The 21,487-nt window shown below is 38.6% G+C and overlaps 1 protein-coding gene across 5 annotated transcripts in view; it reads right to left on the reverse strand.

Annotated features, from left to right (window-relative positions):
* Positions 1 to 1,172: 1,172 nt before the first annotated feature.
* LOC140200487 (glucocorticoid receptor-like) overlaps positions 1,173 to 21,487 on the reverse strand; it is a 101,489-nt gene continuing 81,174 nt past the window's right edge. For 4 of the 5 annotated variants that reach the window (XM_072263886.1, XM_072263887.1, XM_072263885.1 and 1 more), the window contains exons 7-9: positions 18,537 to 18,667; positions 14,489 to 14,646; positions 1,173 to 6,559 (exon numbers count right to left, since the gene is read on the reverse strand). In XM_072263886.1, coding sequence (XP_072119987.1) covers positions 6,404 to 6,559; positions 14,489 to 14,646; positions 18,537 to 18,667 — 445 coding nt within the window. In that variant the 3' untranslated portion in view covers positions 1,173 to 6,403. Of the gene's footprint in view, positions 6,560 to 11,787; positions 11,881 to 14,488; positions 14,647 to 18,536; positions 18,668 to 21,487 lie in introns of all 5 variants that reach the window. The other variant, XM_072263890.1, reaches the window with a different exon arrangement.

Raw genomic sequence — 21,487 nt, forward strand, 5'->3', positions numbered from 1 at the left:
CTATGCTCACTTGTTTACGACTCTCCCAGTGGTGCAAACATCTCAAAGTCTGTCAAGCCTCCTTTGGATTTCATGCTTAAATATGGACATCACTGATTCTTCTAAACTCCAAGGAATGTAGATCTAAACTACCGAGTTTCCCATGGTAGTATAAACATCCGCCCCACCACTTGAATAATTTAAACATTTTCTTATAGTACTCCATTACAAAATTATACCATAACACAGTACAGCACCTGACAGATCATTTGGCTCACTATATTGTGCTTTTTGACGTCAATTTATACTAAATACTTTCATCCTGTGAATCACCCATCTCTCTCCAGTCTCTTCATATTCGTATATTTTTGTAAGTCTCTTAAAACAAATCGCCTGATTCCAGGAAACCCATTCCAGGCACTTAATTACTGTAAAAATATTGTTCATCACTTCACCTATAACTACTCCCCCCTTTAACCTTAAAAATATACCCTTTTGTGTTTGACATTTCTACCCTGGGGAACAAATTCTGACTCCACCTTATCTATGTTTCTCATAATTAAAAAAAAAATTAGGTTATTAAGCCTTCAACACTCTAGGAAGAGTAACTCAGTTTGTTTAATCTATCTTTATATTGCATACCCCACTGCACCTTCTCCACCTCCTCCTAGACCCGCACACAACACTCTTGTGTGATCTAACTAAAGTTTTATTTAGATGCAACATGACTTCCACACCCTTACAATCAACACCCCTACTATGGAGGGGTCAAATGCCTTGTCCATGATGATAATGTCCACTGCCTTATCTTCATTAAGCACCTTTATCACCTCCTGAATAAAACCCCATCAAGTTTGCAAGGCAATGCTGACTATCCCTAAACAGGCTACGCCTTTTCAAATGTTCATAAATCTTATCTCTCATTATTTGCTCAGATAGATCTCTTATAATTGCCAGGAGGCTCACTTGCCTACAATCTCTATTTACCTTTTTGAACAAAGTGTCAACTTTGATACTTTCTAATTCTTTTGAACCTCAACTGCTGCTAGTGAGGGCACAAAGATCCTTGTCAAAGTAACAACAATCTACTCACTACTTTCAGTATTCTGAGATATTTTATTGCCCTAATAATACATCTGAAGCTTTGTATTAATTTCATGAAAAGAAAGAACTTGTTCTAAGCAACAACGGGAGACAGTTAGTGGAAAAGCAAATTTATTATCCAATTTCTGCATTATTGAGAGCTATTCACAATTATTGGACTTAAACACCTGCACAATTAATGCAAATTTCATCTGCAACACTATTAGTAAATGAGACACAACTGCACAAAGATCAGTTCAAAGCATAAAGAGAAGCAGGACCCTGGAAAAACATTCTACAAAACACACACCTGTTGGATTTACATAGTAAGTCAAATAAACTAATATTTTTAAGGAAGGTACACACAGGTGTTATCCTATTAATGGATCATCTTACATCAAGAAGATGAGAGACCATGGAGATTAGCAAGCTCTCCATATTACACTTATGAAATTGCTAATGTTTGTTCATTCTTTCCCCCATATTTCAAAATGGCACATTATGAATAAACTATTACACAATCCTGTATATAATCTACAAGAGCAATTTTCTTTTGAGGTAATAGAGCCACATTTGATTGTCTGGTCTTTACATTATCTCAGTGCACGGACATTAAAATATACAATCATTATCAGACAGTTCTGAAAAATATTTGAGTTTATATCTCTACATTGAGGACACATGCTCATCTGTCCTTCTGTAAAAGGCACACCATTAATTTTGAAATGTCAGTGTCCTTATGTTTAAGCAGTTTTTAGTCTTGCCATAATTGGCACCATTTGTAAACCTGATTATGTGATTAGGCAAATTATAGAAAGGTTAATAAAGTACACTGTCACCTTAACAACTTTTATTAATAATTTTCTTAAGATTCTTAATCTGAATCGATAAGCTCTATCAAATTTAATCACTGAGATGAATAAAACAGTTTCAGGTTTGATTAAAACATTTAATTCTTCATGATTTTGCATGCGATCTGATTCTCATAATGCTTTGGGCACTTATACTAGGTGTGTGTGAATACTGTATTCATAAACTCACTAAAGTCATTTTAAACCCTTCAGCTTCATCTAGTTCCTATTGACAGATTAATGTATTGTGTTCTTGAAACACAATTTGTAGGACACCTGCTAGTAGTATATCTTTGTGCTGTTTTTTTTAAATCAGTAATTTGTAGGTACTTTCAGTATTGTGACAAATAACTTCAACTGTTATCTGAACTAAACAAACAAATTTTAACTAGCAATTTATACACCAAATTTAATCTCGATGAGGCAAGTTATATTCAATACCACCTCCTCCCTCCATATATCCATCTAAAAAGCTTATAAAATTTCTCCCTATTTTTCTGTGGTCTTACTTAATCACAAATCAATCTCATTTTAGTATATTTTTATAAACTGCTATATAATTTTTCATCTCATAAGCATATCATTTTTTCCAAATTTTGTTCCTCCCTGCCTGCTACAGACAGAAACATTTATCACTCACTTTGCATCAAAGGTAAACCATTTAAAATCAGTCAGCTATTGTAAAATTGTTACCCAAGGTTTTTGAAGTATATCCTATGCATTGAAATAGTATCAAGAGACTTCAGTTCCTCTGAGCAGCCAGAGGTACATTCAACATTCTTTCATAATAACTGATGTAGGAGATCACAATTATCCTTGTTTTAAAAAAGCGTGATGAACAAAGATATAGTTTCTAAACTGACAAAGGAACCAAAATCATCCTGTAATAATTCACCAGAAACAGTATATTTAAAGAATCTGCTTAAAATTTGAAAAATATATATCTATGCATTTGTTACTTGGTTACCTATATATTATGCGTAGCTAAATACAAAGGCAGAGATTTGGTTGTATTCTTGAGATAACATCCAAAAAGAACTCTATTTGCAGCATTTATTCATCTCCTTATAATAGAGGGATGTAGTGGTGTGGTCCAGAATTGGCTGGTGTTAGAATTTATTTTTGCTTCTGCTGAATGATGGCTAAAATTGAGAAACCTATTTGGTGCTGTACACATGGTTGTCTTGTTTCTCCTAAGGTGTGGAGGGCAGAAATTAAGAAAAAAAAACGGTTCTCCCCTTCAACGGGACCAGCCCACACAATAGAATTTTTTAAAATAAAGCACCTTTTGCAAAATAAAACTCCTGATAAAACGAACTGGGCTTTAAGTATTTTTCCCTGTTTATTCTGCATCCTGACTTGTATGGATACAGAGTAGGTGCCAAATCTTTCAAGAAGAAAAATATGAACTGTCAACAACTTATATACTATCACAAAAAAAAACTTAAAATCAGGCCTTGGCTAGAGCATTGGTATAAATAGTCACTAGTCACAAACTATATTGAAGGAAAATTGTAGCCATATATTGAAGACATTTTCTTCTCACCCGGATAAGTAATTAGAACAGACAATAGAAGTGAATTCTAATTTTTGGCATAATTATTGAACTTGCTATCCACATGGGATGCAATTTCTCCATCTATCCAAAAATTATAAAATCCTTAGAAAAAGACTGGCTAGGTAGTAGCCCATGTATCCCTATTAAAGAATACTTTCATCAATATGGGCTATAAATACTCTACACATTTTTACTGGGCTCAATGTTTAATTTCAAGTCACAGAAAAAAAGATCAGCACCACCATGTGTGGGTCATTAGAAAAGAAACCAAAACAAACTTGTCTCTTTCCACTTGTTCAATAGCTATGGCTATTTACAATATGGGCCATCCACAGTACCAGTACTCATTGTTACACACAGGGACAATTAGTGCAGCACTAATTTGGCTAATCAGGAATCAGAAACTGTAAAAGAACAATGATTCCAGAAAACAAAGTATTTTGATTAAAAGCTTAAATCTCTGAATTAAGAATGCAGTGAAATACAAACTTTACTTTTAATTTACCTTTTGCTAAATATGCATTCTAATACGTAGGATTGTTTTTTTTTCTAACTCCCTCCCCCCTCCCAAATATACCACTTTGTTACACCAAAGAGAAATTCATATATAGGGCATATATGGATATACTCTGCAAAATAAATTAGTTGAATTAAGTGCTGTGGTGAAATGATACAGAATTCCACTGCAGTTGTTGAAACGCTGCCCAACTTCACACCTCAACACCCCCATCTCCCACATTCAATGTCACCATTCTTTTCATGCTAATTTTCAAGCTGATCACCAGAAAGCTGATATTACAAAAATCAAACAGCATTAAGAGTTTTATGGTTTGCTTTGATGCAATTATTTGATAACAAGAGATCCAAAGGGATTGAAACACATTATTAAATATTCTGTCTGTTGACTATAGTTTTGAGTTCTTGGTGAAATCAAGCATTAGGACCCGTATATCAGTTTGTGATGGGAAATAGCAACAAACGTGATTAAATAATTTTGTCTAAACCACATATAATTTTAAACACCATTGCTCTTTGATGTCGTAAGTTCAATGACACAGAATGGAGAAGGATAAAATATTCAAACTATTTCAGTTTTTTCATTCCCTGATTTCTTTGAGGACAATTCTTCTTGCTTTCACCAAGTATATTTCCAGTTTTACCTGCAATAATCATTTTAGCTTGAGTTACCATCCCATCCGTGCAACTATGATCATGAATGAAGTTCGTTATTTCTCTACATTTCAATGGTATTGCCCTCCAATATATTCCAAACTGCATACCATCCAGAAGCATGAATATGGCTGACTGATCAACTAGAAATTTACTGAACACAATGTAATTGCAATCAACCTAACATTGGTTCCTTAAGGTTGTTATACCCGGGGTTGGTAATGGGGACAAACTCCCACTACCTATTAAATGCTCCCAACGGCGTGCTCCTCAAATAGCCTCTGACAACCAGGTCCAGCTCCTCACCTTCATGCATGGCTTAGCTACTAAGACCGGCGGAACCATTTCTACTGACAGGAGAAAGGGCAAAGGCAAGTTACTGGCACCTTAAAACCAGTCACTTCAAGCAGATGGGGCTCTTTAGTCATGGTTGGCAGCTCATCTAGAAGGAAAACTCTGAGTCAAACCTCCACTGCCTTGTGGCTATACCCACTCATGAGTAAACCCCGAGGAAAATCCAGAGCTGGAGTCCCTAAGACAGTCCTACATTGTGTTTAATGTTGACTGGCAACTCTTGTTACACTGCTGGTACACAAATGTATTGGTCTCTGCCACTCCTTTGGGTTTATCAGATGTGTAGAGAGGGGGAGCTTGCTACATGGGCAACAGCTTGCTCTCCGTATTGTACTGCCCAGGCTTGTGTATATAGATAGTAAGGGCACAATATCCATGGTCAACTCTGACCAACGGAGGCCCTCACAACATTTAAAAACAAGAACTTAAAATCGCTAGCATTCGTCCTACTTTATACCAGACTACTGTCTCTTTAAATGCTATAAGATGCTTACATTAAGGAATGCGTTATCCTCAGTGAAACTAGAGGGAAATTTTCCTAATTAATATTGTGGAGTCTATCACAGAAGTTGTGTGGGCTCCATTATGGAGCAGGAGCATAAATCTACCAGCATTGGTGAACCAACAAACACTGGAACTGAATGAAATAAAGTTATAAAATTTCACATTACCAAAGGTAATTAATAAACACATCATCATATATGGCCACTGTCAATTCCTATGTAACTCAGGATGCATTTTATACAGGATGACAAACATAATCCATGCTTGAAAATGCATATAATTTCCAGAAATATGTTTGCCCCTTTCAAATCACACAAATTTTTTAAGGTAGCTCAAATACCAGTTTGTTGATCAGTATATTACAAAATGATCAGTTTTTACACATTTACATTAAAGCAATGGGCAAGTTTACTTGTACAACATAGAATTCCATGACTGTTATAAAGGAAAACTTTTATCAGGCTCAAATTCCACTTATATATAAAAAAATACAGATAAAGAAAATACTGAGTAAATTACCAGTTCTCCTACATTAACAATAGAGGAAACTGTCCAAATTGGCTACATTAGACTTAAAAAGCTTAAAAAAGGCACAATTTTCCCTTTTCTGATATACACTGTAAACTTCTCATTAGAATGCATGCATAAAATCAAACTGGTATCGCAGTACACAAAAATAAATTTCACAACAAACTACATGCAGATTTCTGTCACTTATATTTTTTCAACGTACAGTCTCCAGGCTGTAAAACTGTTTCCTTTTTACCTCAGCCCAGGCCTAACCCTCTGTAGTGCATATGACATAATGGCAAGCGCTTGCAGGACAAACTTTTCCAAAATCCGATCACTTTGCAAAAAGCAACGGAGGATAACTTTAAGGCATTTTTTTTCCTTTTTAAGGCAGTCATTTATGGTGAAACCGAAGCTGTTTAGCCATTCCCGCCATGACCTTTGGTAACTGGCTGCTAATAACTTCCACCAACATTTCCGGGAACTCCACTTTGAGAGTCTTTGATTCCATGAAGGTATAAAAACAAAACTGCAACAACCCTTCAACCAACTATAAGAAAAAATAACAAGTATATTAGCAAAGCAAATGTTCAGTAATGCTACATTACAGGAACTAAATTTGTGAACATGCAAAAATGCTACAGAACAAACATGCTAATAGAGGACGCAAACAGAAGGAAATCTGCAGATGCTGGAATTTCAAGCACCACCTATAAAAGTTGCTGGTGAACGCAGCAGGCCAGGCAGCATCTCTAGGAAGAGGTACAGTCGACATTTCCGGCCGAGACCCTTCGTCAGGACTAACTGAAAGAAGAACTAGTAAGAGATTTGAAAGTGGGAGGGGGAGATCCGAAATGATAGAAGACAGGAGAGGCAGGGATGGAGCCAAGAGCTGGACAGTTGATTGGCAAAAGGGATGTGAGAGGATCATGGGACAGGAGGCCGAGGGAGAAAGAAAAGGTGGGGGGGGGGGAGCCCAGAGGATGGGCAAGGGGTATAGTGAGAGGGACAGAGGGAGAAAAAGAATGTGTATATAAATAAATAACGGATGGGGTACGAGGGGAAGGTGGGGCATTAGCGGAAGTTTGAAAAGTCAATGTTCATACCATCAGGTTGGAGGCTACCCAGACAGAATATAAGGTAAACAACAACACTCTTAATAATTTCTCTTTGGCTCCTCCCACTTCCTCCAAACTAAAGGTGTAGCTATGGGCACCCATATGGGTCCTAGCTACGCCTGCCTTTTTGTTGGCTTTGTGGAACAATCTATGTTCCGTACCTATTCTGGTATCTGTCCCCCACTTTTTCCTTCGCTACATCGACGACTGCATTGGCGCTGCTTCCTGCACGCATGCTGAGCTTGTTGACTTCATTAACTTTCCCTCCAACTTTCACCCTGCCCTCAAGTTTACCTGGTCCATTTCCAACACCTCCCTCCCCTTTCTAGATCTTTCTGTCTCTACCTCTGGGGACAGCTTATCCACTGATGTCTACTATAAGCCTACTGACTCTCACAGCTATTTGGACTATTCCTCTTCTCACCCTGTCTCTTGCAAAAATGCCATCCCTTTCTCGCAATTCCTCCGTCTCCGCCGCATCTGCTTTCAGGATGAGGCTTTTCATTCCAGGATGAGGGAGATGTCCTCCTTTTTTAAAGAAAGGGGCTTCCCTTCCTCCACCATCAACTCTGCTCTCAAACGCATCTCCCCCATTTCACGCACATCTGCTCTCACTCCATCCTCCCGCCACCCCACTAAGAATAGGGTTCCCTTGGTCCTCACCTACCACCCCACCAGCCTCCGGGTCCAACATATTATTCTCTGTAACTTCCGCCACTTCCAACGGGATCCAACCAGTAAGCACATCTTTCCCTCCCTCCCCCCTTTCCGCAGGGATCGCTCCCTACGCGACTCCCTTGTCCATTCATCCCCATCCCTCCCCACTGATCTCCCTCCTGGCACTTATCCTTGTAAGCGGAACAAGTGCTACACATGCCCTTACACTTCGTCCCTTACCACCATTCAGGGCCCCAGACAGTCCTTCCAGGTGAGGCGACACTTCACCTGTGAGTCGGCTGGGGTGCTATACTGCGTCCGGTGCTCCCGATGTGGCCTTCTATATGGTGGCGAGACCCGACGCAGACTGGGAGACCGCTTTGCTGAACACCTACACTCTGTCCACCAGAGGAAGCAGGATCTCCCAGTGGCCACACATTTTAATTCCACATCCCATTCCCATTCTGACATGTCTATCCACGGCCTCCTCTACTGTAGAGATGAAGCCACACTCAGGTTGGAGGAACAACACCTTATATTCCGTCTGGGTAGCCTCCAACCTGACGGCATGAACATTGGCTTCTCTAACTTCCGCTAATGCCCCACCTCCCCCTCGTACCCCACCCGTTATTTATTTTTATGCACACATTCTTTCTCTCACTCTCCTTTTTCTCCCTTTGTCCCTCTGACTATACCCGTTGCCCATCCTCTGGGTCCCCCCCCCCCCCGCCATCTTTCTGCCCGGGCCTCCTGTCCCATGATCCTCTCATATCCCCTTTGACAATCACCTGTCCAGCTCCTGGCTCCATCCCTTCCCCCTCCTGTATTCTCTTATCATTTTGGATCTCCCCCTCCCACTTTCAAATCTCTTACTAATTCTTCCTTCAGTTAGCCCTGACGAAGGGTCTTGGCCTGAAACGTCGACTGTACCTCTTCCTAGAGATGCTGCCTGGCCTGCTCCGTTCACCAGCAACTTTGATGTGTGTTGCTGGAATATAAGGTGTTGTTCCTCCAACCTGAGTGTGGCTTCATCTTTACAGTAGAGGAGGCCGTGGATAGACATATCAGAATGGGAATGGGACGTGGAATTAAAACGTGTGGCCACTGGGAGATCCTGCTTCTCTGGTGCACAGAGCATTGGTGTTCAGCGAAATGATCTCCCAGTCTGCGTCAGGTCTCGGCCATATATAGAAGGCCACATCGGGAGCACCGGACGCAGTGTATCACCCCAGCCGACTCACAGGTGAAGTGTCGCCTCACCTGGAAGGACTGTCTGGGGCTCTGAATGGTGGTGAGGGAGGAAGTGTAAGGGCATGTGTAGCACTTGTTCCGCTTACAAGGATAAGTGCCAGGAGGGAGATCAGTGGGGAGGGACGGGGCAGGAGGGAGATCAGTGGGGAGGGATGGGGGGGACGAATGGACAAGGGAGTCGCGTAGAGAGCGATCCCTGCGGAAAGTGGGGGGGGGGGGGGAGGGAAAGATGTGCTTAGTGGTGGGATCCCGTTAGAGATGGCGGAAGTTACGGACAATTATATGTTAGACCTGGAGGCTGGTGGGGTGGTTGGTGAAGACAAGGGGAACTCTATTCCTAGTGGGGTGGTGGGAGGATGAAGTGAGAGCAGATGTGCGTGAAATGGGGGAGATGCGTTTGAGAGCAGAGTTGATGGTGGAGGAAGGGAAGCCCCTTTCTTTAAAAAAGGACATCTGTCCTGGAATGAAAAGCCTCATCCTGAGAGCAGATGCGGCAGAGTCAGAGGAATTGCGAGAAGGGGATAGCATTTTTGCAAGAAACAGGGTGAGAAGAGGAATAGTCCAGATAGCTGTAAGAGTCAGTAGGCTTATAGTAGACATCAGTAGATAAGATGTCTCCAGAGACAGAGACAGAAAGATCTAGAAAGGGGAGGGAGGTGTCAGAAATGTACCAGGTAAACTTGAGGGCAGGGTGAAAGTTGGAGGCAATGTTAATGAAGTCAACGAGCTCAGCATACGTGCAGGAAGCAGCGCCAATGCAGTCGTCGATGTAGCAAAGGAAAAGTGGGGACAGATACCAGAATAGGTTTGGAACATAGATTGTTCCACAAAGCCAACAAAAAGGCAGGCATAGCTAGGACCCATACGGGTGCCTATAGCTACACCTTTAGTTTAGAGGAAGTGGGAGGAGCTGAAGGAGAAATTACTAAGAGTAACGACTAATTCCGCTAGACGGAGCAGAGTGGTGGTAGAGGGGAACTGGTTAGGTCTGGAATCCAAAAAAGAAGTGGAGAGCTTTGAGACCTTCCTGATGGGGGATGGAAGTATATAGGGACCAGACATCCATGGTGAAAATAAAGCGGTGGGGGTCAGGGAACTTAAACCGGTGCCTGGCCAGCTGCGTTCACCAGCAACTTTTATGTGTGATGCTAACAGAGGAGATATTTAATCACTGAATTCTAGAAACAACTCCTCAGATGACCACTTACTATTCTGATCTTAGTTGCGATCATGGTTTTACTGTGTAGAAAAATAATGATGAGCTTTCATGCAACACACATCAAAGCTGCTGGCGAACGCAGCAGGCCAGGCAGCATCTCTAGGAAGAGGTACAGTCGACATTTCAGGCCGAGACCCTTCGTCAGGACTAACTGAAGGGAGAGTTAGTAAGAGATTTGAAAGTGGGAGGGGGAGATCCAAAATGATAGGAGAAGACAGGAGGGGGAAGGATGGAGCCAAGCTTTCATGCCTGATTTTCAAGTTTTCTCTTTTCCTATGATTTGATGCCAAAATTAATCATCACAAGGCTGTTGTAATATTCGTATCTATGGTTAGGGATAATTGTTTGTCTAATCCTTTTAAGCCAAGTGAACATTTAAATTCTTAAAGAATGACTTGAATTTATTCAAAAAGGTTGAATTTTGAAACAAGACCAAGTAGAATGTAAGAAAGTACCTTTTTCTTGATTACACCGAAAACATTGATCAGATAAGTTTGGATTTAATCTATTTATTTTTTGTGGCGTAATATATAATTGATGTAAAAAATTATATTGTACTAATCTGAGTCGAACATTTACTGTGTCATACTGTCAAGACATAGTCTTGACCAACTTGTTTCATCAATATTAATATTCAAATCCATTTTCCATTTTTGTCTCGACTTATGGATTCCTTGTTTAAGTGTCTGTTTTTGAATCAGATTATACATAAAAGAAGTAAATTTTTAAATTTTTCCTTTTTGAATTAAAGTTTCAATTTCATTAGGTTTCGGCAATAACATTGTTTGACCCAGTTTATCTCTTAAATAAGCCCTTAATTGAAAATAACAAAAGAAGTGTTATTTGATATTTTATATTTATTCCTTAATTGTTCAAGTGACATCAATGCACCTCCTTCATAACAGTCTCCTATACATCTAATCCCTTTTTGATACCAATTATATAAAAGTTGATTATCCATTGTAAAAGGAATAAGTCTATTTTGAATCAAAGGTCTCCTTGCTAATAAAGATTTATTTCATCATCAACATTTATCTTATTCCATAAATCAATCAAATGATTTAATATAGGATGCAAACAACAGGAATTCTGCAGATGCTGGAAATTCAAGCAACACACATAAAAGTTGCTGGTGAACGCAGCAGGCCAGGCAGCATCTCTCGGAAGAGTACTCACTCTTCCTTCAGTTAGTCCTGACGAAGGGTCTTGGCCTGAAACGTCGACTGCACCTCTTCCGAGAGATGCTGCCTGGCCTGTTGCGTTCACCAGCAACTTTTATGTGTGTTGTTTTAATATAGGAGATTCTTTCTTTTCCTGTATCCATTTAGATTCCCAGTTATATATAAAATCTTCCGATGTATTTTCTCCTATCTTATCTAATTCTATTCTAATTCTTTCCAGGATTTTGTTTGTCAAAAAAAGATGCAATAAATCTAAGTTGATTTGCTTTATAATTCTTAAAATTTGGAAGTTGTAACCCTCCTAAGTCAAATTTCCATGTCAATTTTTCCAACGATATTCTTGACATCTTACCTTTCCAAAGAAATTTCCTCACACATTTATTTGACTCTTGAAAGAAACTTCTGCGGCAATTGTTTTGGTAGTGTTTGAAATAGGTGCTGTAATCTAGGAAATATATTCATTTTTACAGCATTAACTCTACCCACTAATGTTATTGATAACATCATCCATTTGTCAAGATCTTCTCGAATTTTTTTCAGTAGTGATAAATAATTTAATTTATATAAATTCTTTATATCATTATCAACTCTTATACCTAAATACTTTTTCCCATTTATCGGCCATCTAAATTGAGTTGCTAATTGACATTGACTATAGTCTCCTTTAGTAAGGAGTAAAATTTCACTTTTATCCCAATTTATTTTATACCCTGATCCCTTCCGATATTCTTCCAAACGAAGATAATTTACGCAACAAATGCAATGGGTTTGTTAAATAAATCAAAACATCATCAGCAAATAAATTATTCTTATATTCTTCCCGATTAACTCTAAAACCCTTAATATCTGAATCAATTCTAATTAATTCAGCTAATGGTTCTATCGCCAATACAAATAAAGCAGGTGATAATGGACAACCTTGTCTAGTTGACCTTTTTAACTGGAACGGTGCTGAAATTTGGCCATTTGTCACTACTTTAGCATTGGGATTAGTATTTAAGGTTTTAATCCAGTTTATAAAAGGTACTCCTAACCCATATTTTTCTAATACTTCAAATAAAAAATCCCATTCCAATCTATCAAATGTTTTTTCTGCAATAAATTTAAGAGTTTTATTGGAACACAACTTCCACATAACCCAATATTATTTTTATTAGGTGACATTGAAGGGATAAAACCGAAACTTAAATTGAATAAATATCAGAAAGAATTTATAAAAATTGCATTGGCAGTAGCCAAAAAGGCTATTGCAGTTACTTGGAAATCGGATTCATATTTAAGTATGGATCATTGGAATAATGAGATCTTTAACTGTATTCCACTTGAAAAAAATACTTATAATTTAAGGAATAAATATGATACATTTTTGAATATTTGGCGCCCTTATTTACAAAAGATAGGATTGTATATATAGGTGCTCTGATGATAAAGATGTTGGTCCTTTGGGGAAAGAAACAAATACATATATTAAATTTATTTCGAACCCCATGGAGCACGTGGAGACCTTCCAATATCCAGGCAGTCTTTTTTCTTTCTTTCTTTCTTTTTTTTTCTGTTTTTTTTCCCTTTTTTTTAGGCAGAGGTATGTCACGGGGGGGAGGGTTAATGGGGGGGGGAAGGTAGATATTATACTATGTAATCAAGTTTGAAAATTGAATTAAAAAAATTTAAAAAAAAGATTTGAAGAGGAGAATGAAGTTTTCACCGGACAGAATAACCAGTTATTTTCCTCATGTGTTCTTAAAATTTTGTTGTCTGCACAGTATTCACTAAACTTGAAAACACTGCATTGGATGCTTTGATAACAGGATAAGAAATTAAGTGAATACATTATTTACAGTACAGCTCTGTAGCAGAAATTACTCAATCAGTAAAATCTCTCCCCTATTTTCTGAATTATAGGTAACAGGGCAGATGAAACGCCTATGAATACATCTTCTGTCCATAATCCTACAATACTTTGTTATAGAATAAGCAGACCACAGGATGTTTAAAAGACATGCAGAATGACCAGGATGGAGATGAGGAACGGCTTTTCCCAGAGAGTGGTGAATCTGTGAAATTCTCTGCCCAATGAAGCAGTGGAGGCTACCTCACTAAATACATTTACGACAAGGTTGGATAGATTTTTGCATTGTAGGGGAATTCAGGGTTATGGGGAAATGGCAGGTAGGTAGAGATGAGTCCATGGCCAGACGGCCTACTCCTGCTCCTATTTCTTATGTTCCCATGATAAGGGTGGAATTGTATCACAGCAATAATACTAAGGTAAAAATATGACAAGGCTGTTGAAAGATCATAATCACTACCAGAAAACAGGAAGGTGAAGAAAGGCTGAGGAAGTGAAGGCACGCTAGGGGCGATGGCAAGACTGAGGCAGGTGTGAAGGATGGGCAATTACCTAGATATGTTCAGGTTCAAAATTTCTGAAGAAACTCATCACCAAAAAGGAAAAAAGTATCCTCATTAATTGGTACCCCACTTCCTTCACCATCAGCTCACAGTGGTTGATCTATGATGTGCATGCAGTTCCTAATTTGGGCTGCTCTAGACACCATCTCTACCAGGACAAGGGAAGTAGGCACCTGGGAATACAACCACCTGCTAGCACCCCTCCAGGTTACACACCATCCCAATGGCAATCTCAAGGGCAATTAAAGCAATAATTGTTGGCCTTGCCTACAACGTCCAGACCCCAAAAATAAATAAAAACAATTACATTTGCCATTTCTCTTTGGGGCTAAAAACCTTAAGTTCCAGCTATTTTTAAGCCTGCTGCTAGTTCAATAACTGAATAATAATACTGAGTAATAATCATCATTACTAGAAGCTAAGAGTTAAATTAACTATTCAGAAATATTTTTTGATATATGTAACCCATGCAGCAACTGGAGCAGTTTCCCAATTAGTTCATGTTTTGGACAAACTTTTAAACATTTGTACTGCGTCTGTAAGGAATGTTTACCAATAACTTGGGTTACTGGGATGCCTGCTAATACCCTTAAAGTATCTGCTTTTACTGCAGGAATGAAGTTCCCACGAATTTTACTCACATCGTGCATTGAATCCAAAAGTTTTGTCAGCTGATAAAATCGGTGCCAGTTTTGGCTTGAGCTTCCCTCTTTCTTTACTATGGCTTTTCCTAGCTCTTTTATGTATGAGGTTCGAATCTCATCAAATGCCACCTGGCTCTTCAGGCCATCTGTTGGTACTATAATAAACACGGAACAAAGAAAAAGTTTTATGATTTATATAAACAGTTGATATAAACTGAGACATTCTATGGAAAATGTACCTCCACTTCTACATTTGTTTCTTCTCAGGATATGATACCAAAAAGCTTCAATCTTTTCAAGAATCCACTTTTTAAGCAAGATAATAATTATTCATCTAAAATAATTAACTTGTATTTATTGCTTCATAGAGCAGTATAGAAACATTGTTCAAGTTGTGTCTTCAATTGAACAAAAAAATACACAAATCAAGATTTGTATCTGCTTTTGATGATATTGGTTAACAGATTTATAGCACTCAATACATCAAAAAGACTTAGTGTCGAAGATAAATAAAAATGCAAGTTTCACCTGCAGACTTGCAAAGTCAGTTGGCATAATGGGGAGAAGCACTGTATCAATACCACATCTAAAAGGACAATGCAGGATTCCCCCAATATTGTTTTGATTCATTAATAGTGCATTGGAACATGTCAATATTACTTAAGAGGAGTTGTTGTCAGTCTTAAGGCATATTATATTAAATAAATCCCTGGGGCCTGACCAAGTTTATCTTAGGACATTGTGGAAAGCTAGGGAAGAAATTGCAGGGGGCCTGGCACAGATACTACAACAACTTTAGCCATGGGTGAGGTACCGGGAGATGGGAGGATGGGTGGGGTGCAACGACAAGCCAGAGACTCTAACATCAGTGGTGGTTAAAGATAATGGAGGACATTCTGAGGGGTAGAATCTACCAGCATTTAGAAGTATATGGATTCTTAAAGGAAAGGCAGCATGGCTTTTTTGTGTAGGAAATAGTGTCTCACAAATTTGTTTTTTTTTATTAAAAGAGATACCAAAGAAGGCTGATGAAGGCTGGGCAGTAGATAAGACCATAAGACGTAGGAACAAAATTAGGCTATTCAACACCTTGAGTCTGCTCTGCTATACCATCATGGCTGATTTACTATCCTTCTCAATCCCATTCTCCTGCCTTCTCCCTGTGACCTTTGATGCCCCAACTAATCAAGAACCTATCAATCTCTGCTTTCAATATTCCCAATAACTTGGGCTCCACAGTTGTTTATGACAATGAATTCTACCGATTCGCCACCTTCTGGCTAAAGAAATTCCTCATCTCTGATCAAAATGGATGTCCTTCTATCTGTGCCCTCTAGTCCTAGACTCCTCCTCTGCAGGAAACATACTGGCCACAAAAACTCTATCTAGGCCTTTCAATATTTGATAGGATTCAATGAGATCACCCAACATTTTTTTAATGTCCAGAAAGTACTGGCTCAGAGCCATCAAGCAAGCTTCGTATGCTAACCCTTTCATTCCTAGAATGCTGTCTATATAGACTTTAGCAGGGCCTTTGACAAAGTCCACATGGTAGGTTAATCTGGAAGGTTAAATCACATAGAATCCACGGCAAGCTATCCAAATGGCTTGGTGGAAAGAGACAAAGGGTGGTAGTGGAGGGCTGTTACTCATATTGAAGGCTTGTGAAAAGCAGTGCCACACAGGCATTGGTGCCAGGTACACTGTTGTTTGGTTTCTATGTTAGCGATTTAGATGGCAACACTGTTAGAATAATTAGCAAGTTTGCAGATGACACTAACAGTTGTGGTGTAGTGGACAGAGAAGAAGATCATTTAAGATTACTAAAAGGTCTAGATGAACTGGGGAAGTGGGCTAGCAATGGCAGATGCAAATTAACTTGGATAAGTGTGAAATGTTGGTTATTTAAACAAGTATAGAACTTATAACATAAATGGGAGGGTCTTGGAGTCTTGTAGAAACCTAGGCTACCAATACATAGTTTCCTGAAAGTGTTGACTCAGGGTAGTGAATACAGCATTCGGTGTGCTTGTCTTCATTGGTCAGGACATTGAGTACAATCACATTACAATTACACAAGACCTTCTTGAGACCTTGAGGATACTCCTTGACACTCTTGGAATATTGTGCACGGATGCATGGTCACAGTCTTTTGAATAACTGCAGAATAACATTCTGTGGCAAGGATGTTATTAAAATGGAATGGGCGCAGAAAAGGTTCACAGCGATGTTATTGGGTCTGGAGGGTTTGGGTTACAAGGTGAGACTGAAGAGACTGGGGTTTTCTTCCCTGGAGCATAAGAGGCTGAGGTGTAACTATAGAGGTGTAAAATATCATGGGGGCAAACAAAAGATGCACGGTCACAGTCTTTTGCTTAGGGTAGGACAGTCTAAACTAGAGGACATAAATTTAAGGTGAGGAGTTAAGATTTAAAGGGGACTTGAGGAGCAAAATTTTCCACAGACACTGGTGGGTAAATTTAATCAGCTGGCAGAGGAACTGTAGCAGCAGGTACAATTACAATTTTTAAAAGACACTTAGGTACATATACAGAAAATGTTTTGAGAGACTATCAGCTATATACAGGCAAATAGGACCGCTTGGATGAACATCTTAATAGCAATCGATGAAATGGGTGGAAGGGCCTTTTTCTATACCTTACAATTTTATGACTCTTTGAGAAAGCATAGCAATCAATTCTATCAGCCCCTCCAAAGAAATCAATAAACTTCAAGACCTTGGCCCCAATTTCTCCTTGTGTAACTGGATCCTTGATTTCCTCATTTGCAGACACCAGTCAGTTCAGATTGGCAACAACATCTCTCCCACAATCTCCCTCATCACAGGTGCACCACAAGGCTGTGTGCTTAGCTCCCTGCTCTACTCACTTTATATTTATGACTGTGAGGCAAAGCACAGCTCCAATGCCAAATTCAAATGTTGTAGGCAGAATCAAAGATGGTAACAGATCAGCATATAGGAGGGAGATTGAGAATCTGGCTGAGTGGTGCCACAACAATCTCACTAAATATCAGCAAGACCAAGGAGATGAAGATTGACAGCAGGACAGGAAAACGGGAAGTCCATGAGTCAGATCTCATCCGGGGATCAGAGGTGGAGAGGGTCAGCAACTTTAAATTCCTTGGTGTTATTATTTCAGAGGATCTTTCCTATGTCCAGCATGTAAATGCTATTATGAAGAAAACACAGGAGTGTTTCTACTTTCTTAGAAGTTTGAGAAGATACAGCATATCATTTAAAACTTCGACAAACTTCTATAGATGTGTGGTGGAGATTATATTGACTGGTTGCATCATGGCTTAGCTAATGCCCTTGAACAGGAAATCCTACGAAAAGTAGTGGATACAACCAGTGCATCATGGTAAAGCCCTCCCCACAGCTACATGCAGCGTTATCATAGGGAAGCAGCATCTATCGTCAAAGACCTCCACCATCCAGGCCATACTCTTCTCACTGCTACCATCAGGAAGAAGGTACAGACACCTCAAGACCTGCACCACCAAGTTCAGGAACAGTTATTACTCAACCATCAAGATCACGACACTTCGATGTCTCTTCATCTCATGGTCTCGATATCTATTGCATATTTATTATTATTATTTTCTTTTTTTTGCATTTGCAGAGTTTTTTTTTGTATATTGGTTGTTTGTCCATCCTGTTGGGTACAGTCTTTCATTGATTCTATTCTGCTTCTGGGATTTACTGTGACTGCCTGCAAGAAAATTAATTTCACAGTTGTAAATAGTGACATTTATACTTTGATTATAAATTTACTTTGAACTTTGAAGCTGTGACCAGATTGAATGGTAGGGTAGGGTGGAGGGGCCAACTGAACTACTCTAGTTATTTTGTTCTTGTGTTCTCTTTGGGATCCTTCTAGAATGGCTTAAGATTAGAAATAAATCAGGCCAATCAGATAATCGTTGGTTCTTGTCATTTACCACCCTGTGAATAACATAAAAATTAACAGAAAAAATTATACAATGCATCAAGTTTTTTCCTATTTCCAAGCAAAATACCTACTTGTACCAAGAAGCAATAATGCCTTCATGCATAGGTATTCTTCATAGACAACCTTAAGATTTTTAAAATCCAATGCGATGTTGCTCATTCCTTTACACAAGCCGTACATCATCGACTGCTGCATCCGTTGCCTTTAATACGAAAAGGGAAATGTCAAACATGTTTATCATTCCTGTTGCATTCCTTTACACTTGCTATTGAAAGGATTGTAAATTAAATTTTTTTTTCCAGAAGTGGAAATCTCTGAGAGCTGCTTGTATTCAATATTCAGGTGAGTTATGCTTCGTGTATTACTTTAATACAATGAAATTGGTTTGTTTGTTTTTTTAAAACCAACATGGTATGAACATGTCTTATTCCAATGTCAGTTGCCTGGTATTAGGTGGCACAATGAGGTTCAGCAACTGTGATGTCATCCAACTGGCTGAGCAGCTAAATTGATTGAAGACAGCAAATCAGGAATTACAACTTTTAACTTTTGTTTTAATCATTTTACCGGATGTGAAATGAACTCTAAAACATACACATTAAGATCAAGTTCAAATCTAAAATATCATACAAGTCTTTTCATAAAAATTATAAAATTCATACTAATCTGAAGTCTTATTCACAAACATTGTTTTTAAGGTGTCAGATTTTGCTATGTGGTTCTTTCAGCTTTATATTTTGCTAAGAACTCATCTTGAAAACATATGGCATACATGTGTAGGAAGAATAGTTCACAAGCAGGTTAAGTTAATAATTATATTGGAGAAGACTGTAAAATAGTAAGCACACTTTGTGTGCTAGATCATGAAATAACAATCAGTAACACACAAAATGCTGGAAGCACTCAGCAGGTCATGTAGTATCTATGGAAATGTCAACTGTCAACGTTTCAGGTCAAGACCTGTCTTTACGAAGAGTCTCGGCACAAATTGTTGACTTTCATTTCTGACCTGCTGATTTCCTACAGTATTTTGCATGAGTTGCTCTGGATTTCCAGTATCTGCAGAATTTCTTGTGTTTACAACAATCTGTAACTTTGATTTTCACATCTCATCAATAGCCTGTCCTGGTCCAACCATGGCTAAGAGAGCTCAGTAACACCTGCACTTCCTCAGGAGGCTAAAGAAATTTGGGATGACCCCATTAATGTTTATAATTTTTATCAATGCATCATCAAAAGCATCCCATCCAGATGCATAATGATTTTGTATAGCGATTGCTCTGCATGGGACTGCAAGAAACTACAGAAATGTGTACACAGCTCTGAACATCACGGAAATAAACTGCCCCTCCATGGACTACCTGTACTTCTCACTGAGTCAGGAAAGCACCCAGCATAATCAAAAATCCCATCCATCCCAAACACTCACTCTTCTGCTCTCTCAGAAGATACAAAATCCTGAAAGCAAGTACCACCGGGCTCAAGGACAGCTTCTGCCCTTCTGTTATAAAACTATCAAATGGATCCCTAGTATAATAAAATGGACTTTTCACCTCACAATGTACATTATGATCCTGCACCGTTTACCTGCGCTGTGCTTTCTCTATAGTTGTTACACTTTATTCTGCTATTGTTTTACCTTGTCCTACCTCAATGCACTGTATAAGGATTCCATCTGTATGAACAGTATGTAAGATAAGCTTTTCACTTGTATCTCAGTACACGCGGCAATAATACACTGATTCCAACCAATAGCGATCATGTTATCACAACAGTGAATGCTGATAGTTTTGCTGTCATTACAACTGCAAAATCTGGCCCAAAGTTGCCAGAGTTTTAAAGCATTGCTTTATTTTAGAATTGTTGTAATTAAGTGATTTTGATGCACAATGTATAATAATATCTCAGATAATGTTTCTAAACAAACACAAACTTGACTCAAAATATTAGCATTTTGAACCATTAATTCAGATCATTTTAATTTACTGATTACGAACTGTAAATGTAGAAAGTGCTCTCCTTACCAATTCCTTTTATTCCATTAACAGTGAACAGAAATATTAACAAACATTCCCATGTCCGGGACAAAGCTGGCAATCATTGCAGACAAACAGCATGTTTAACAGCGTTTGCACAATTAATGACAAGGACAAATCCAAGAGATCTGTGTTGTTATCAATCTCTACTGATTTGGAGAAAGATTGAAGAGCACACAAGATTTGAGTGCAACTAATGAAACAAGTCCATTATTATGGAGAATTGAGCATCTACTAATTTTTGGAACTTTCACAACTATTGCAATGTAGTTTGCCACAATTTTGTCACAAAATGCATTAATTATTTCATCATTGTGCCCTAAACTTCTATAAGAAAGTACTTCTGCTACCAATCTGCAGCTTTTTGATTATTATATCCAATGTTAGGCTCTGGGCCTATACATCTTTTGCCACCATTGTGGAACAAGGCCAAAATATAATGGTATTCAAATATTAGAAATCAATAGAAAATCACTGGTTTATCTGATCAATATATTAGAGAACTTTCAGAAGAGTTTACTCATTTTATCTCAATCTAAATGAATGCTACAACCCCCATTGAACTATTTTGCCTTTTGCTATATGCTTGTTTATTTTTGTGTACTTATGGATTTTGCCACTCCTGTTATACCAGAGCACTGTGCACAACTCCCCTTTTAGATTTAAATAATTTTCTATTTAAAAAAAATCTATTCATAGAGCTTCCTGACTCTGCTTATCTCATTGTATCCTCTGTTTTTATTAAAGTAGTTCTATGCTTTATCACAAAGCTTTCTCCTGCATTCCACCATTCGCTTTAATCTTTTCTGTTAGTATAAAATGATCTGCTGAGTTTTGAGCATTTTCTGTTTTTGTTTCAGATTTCCAACATAACACATTGTTTCTCCAGTCACAGAAATTCCACCAGCTTTTGTATCTTTTATACCCTCTGCACAGCAGCCTCCCCCGCTTTCAAGATAAGAGTTAGCAAGCCTTCCAACAAAGGA

The sequence above is a fragment of the Mobula birostris genome, chromosome 7 (genome assembly GCF_030028105.1).
Source record: "Mobula birostris isolate sMobBir1 chromosome 7, sMobBir1.hap1, whole genome shotgun sequence".
In the NCBI taxonomy this organism is placed as follows: Eukaryota; Metazoa; Chordata; class Chondrichthyes; order Myliobatiformes; family Myliobatidae; genus Mobula; species Mobula birostris.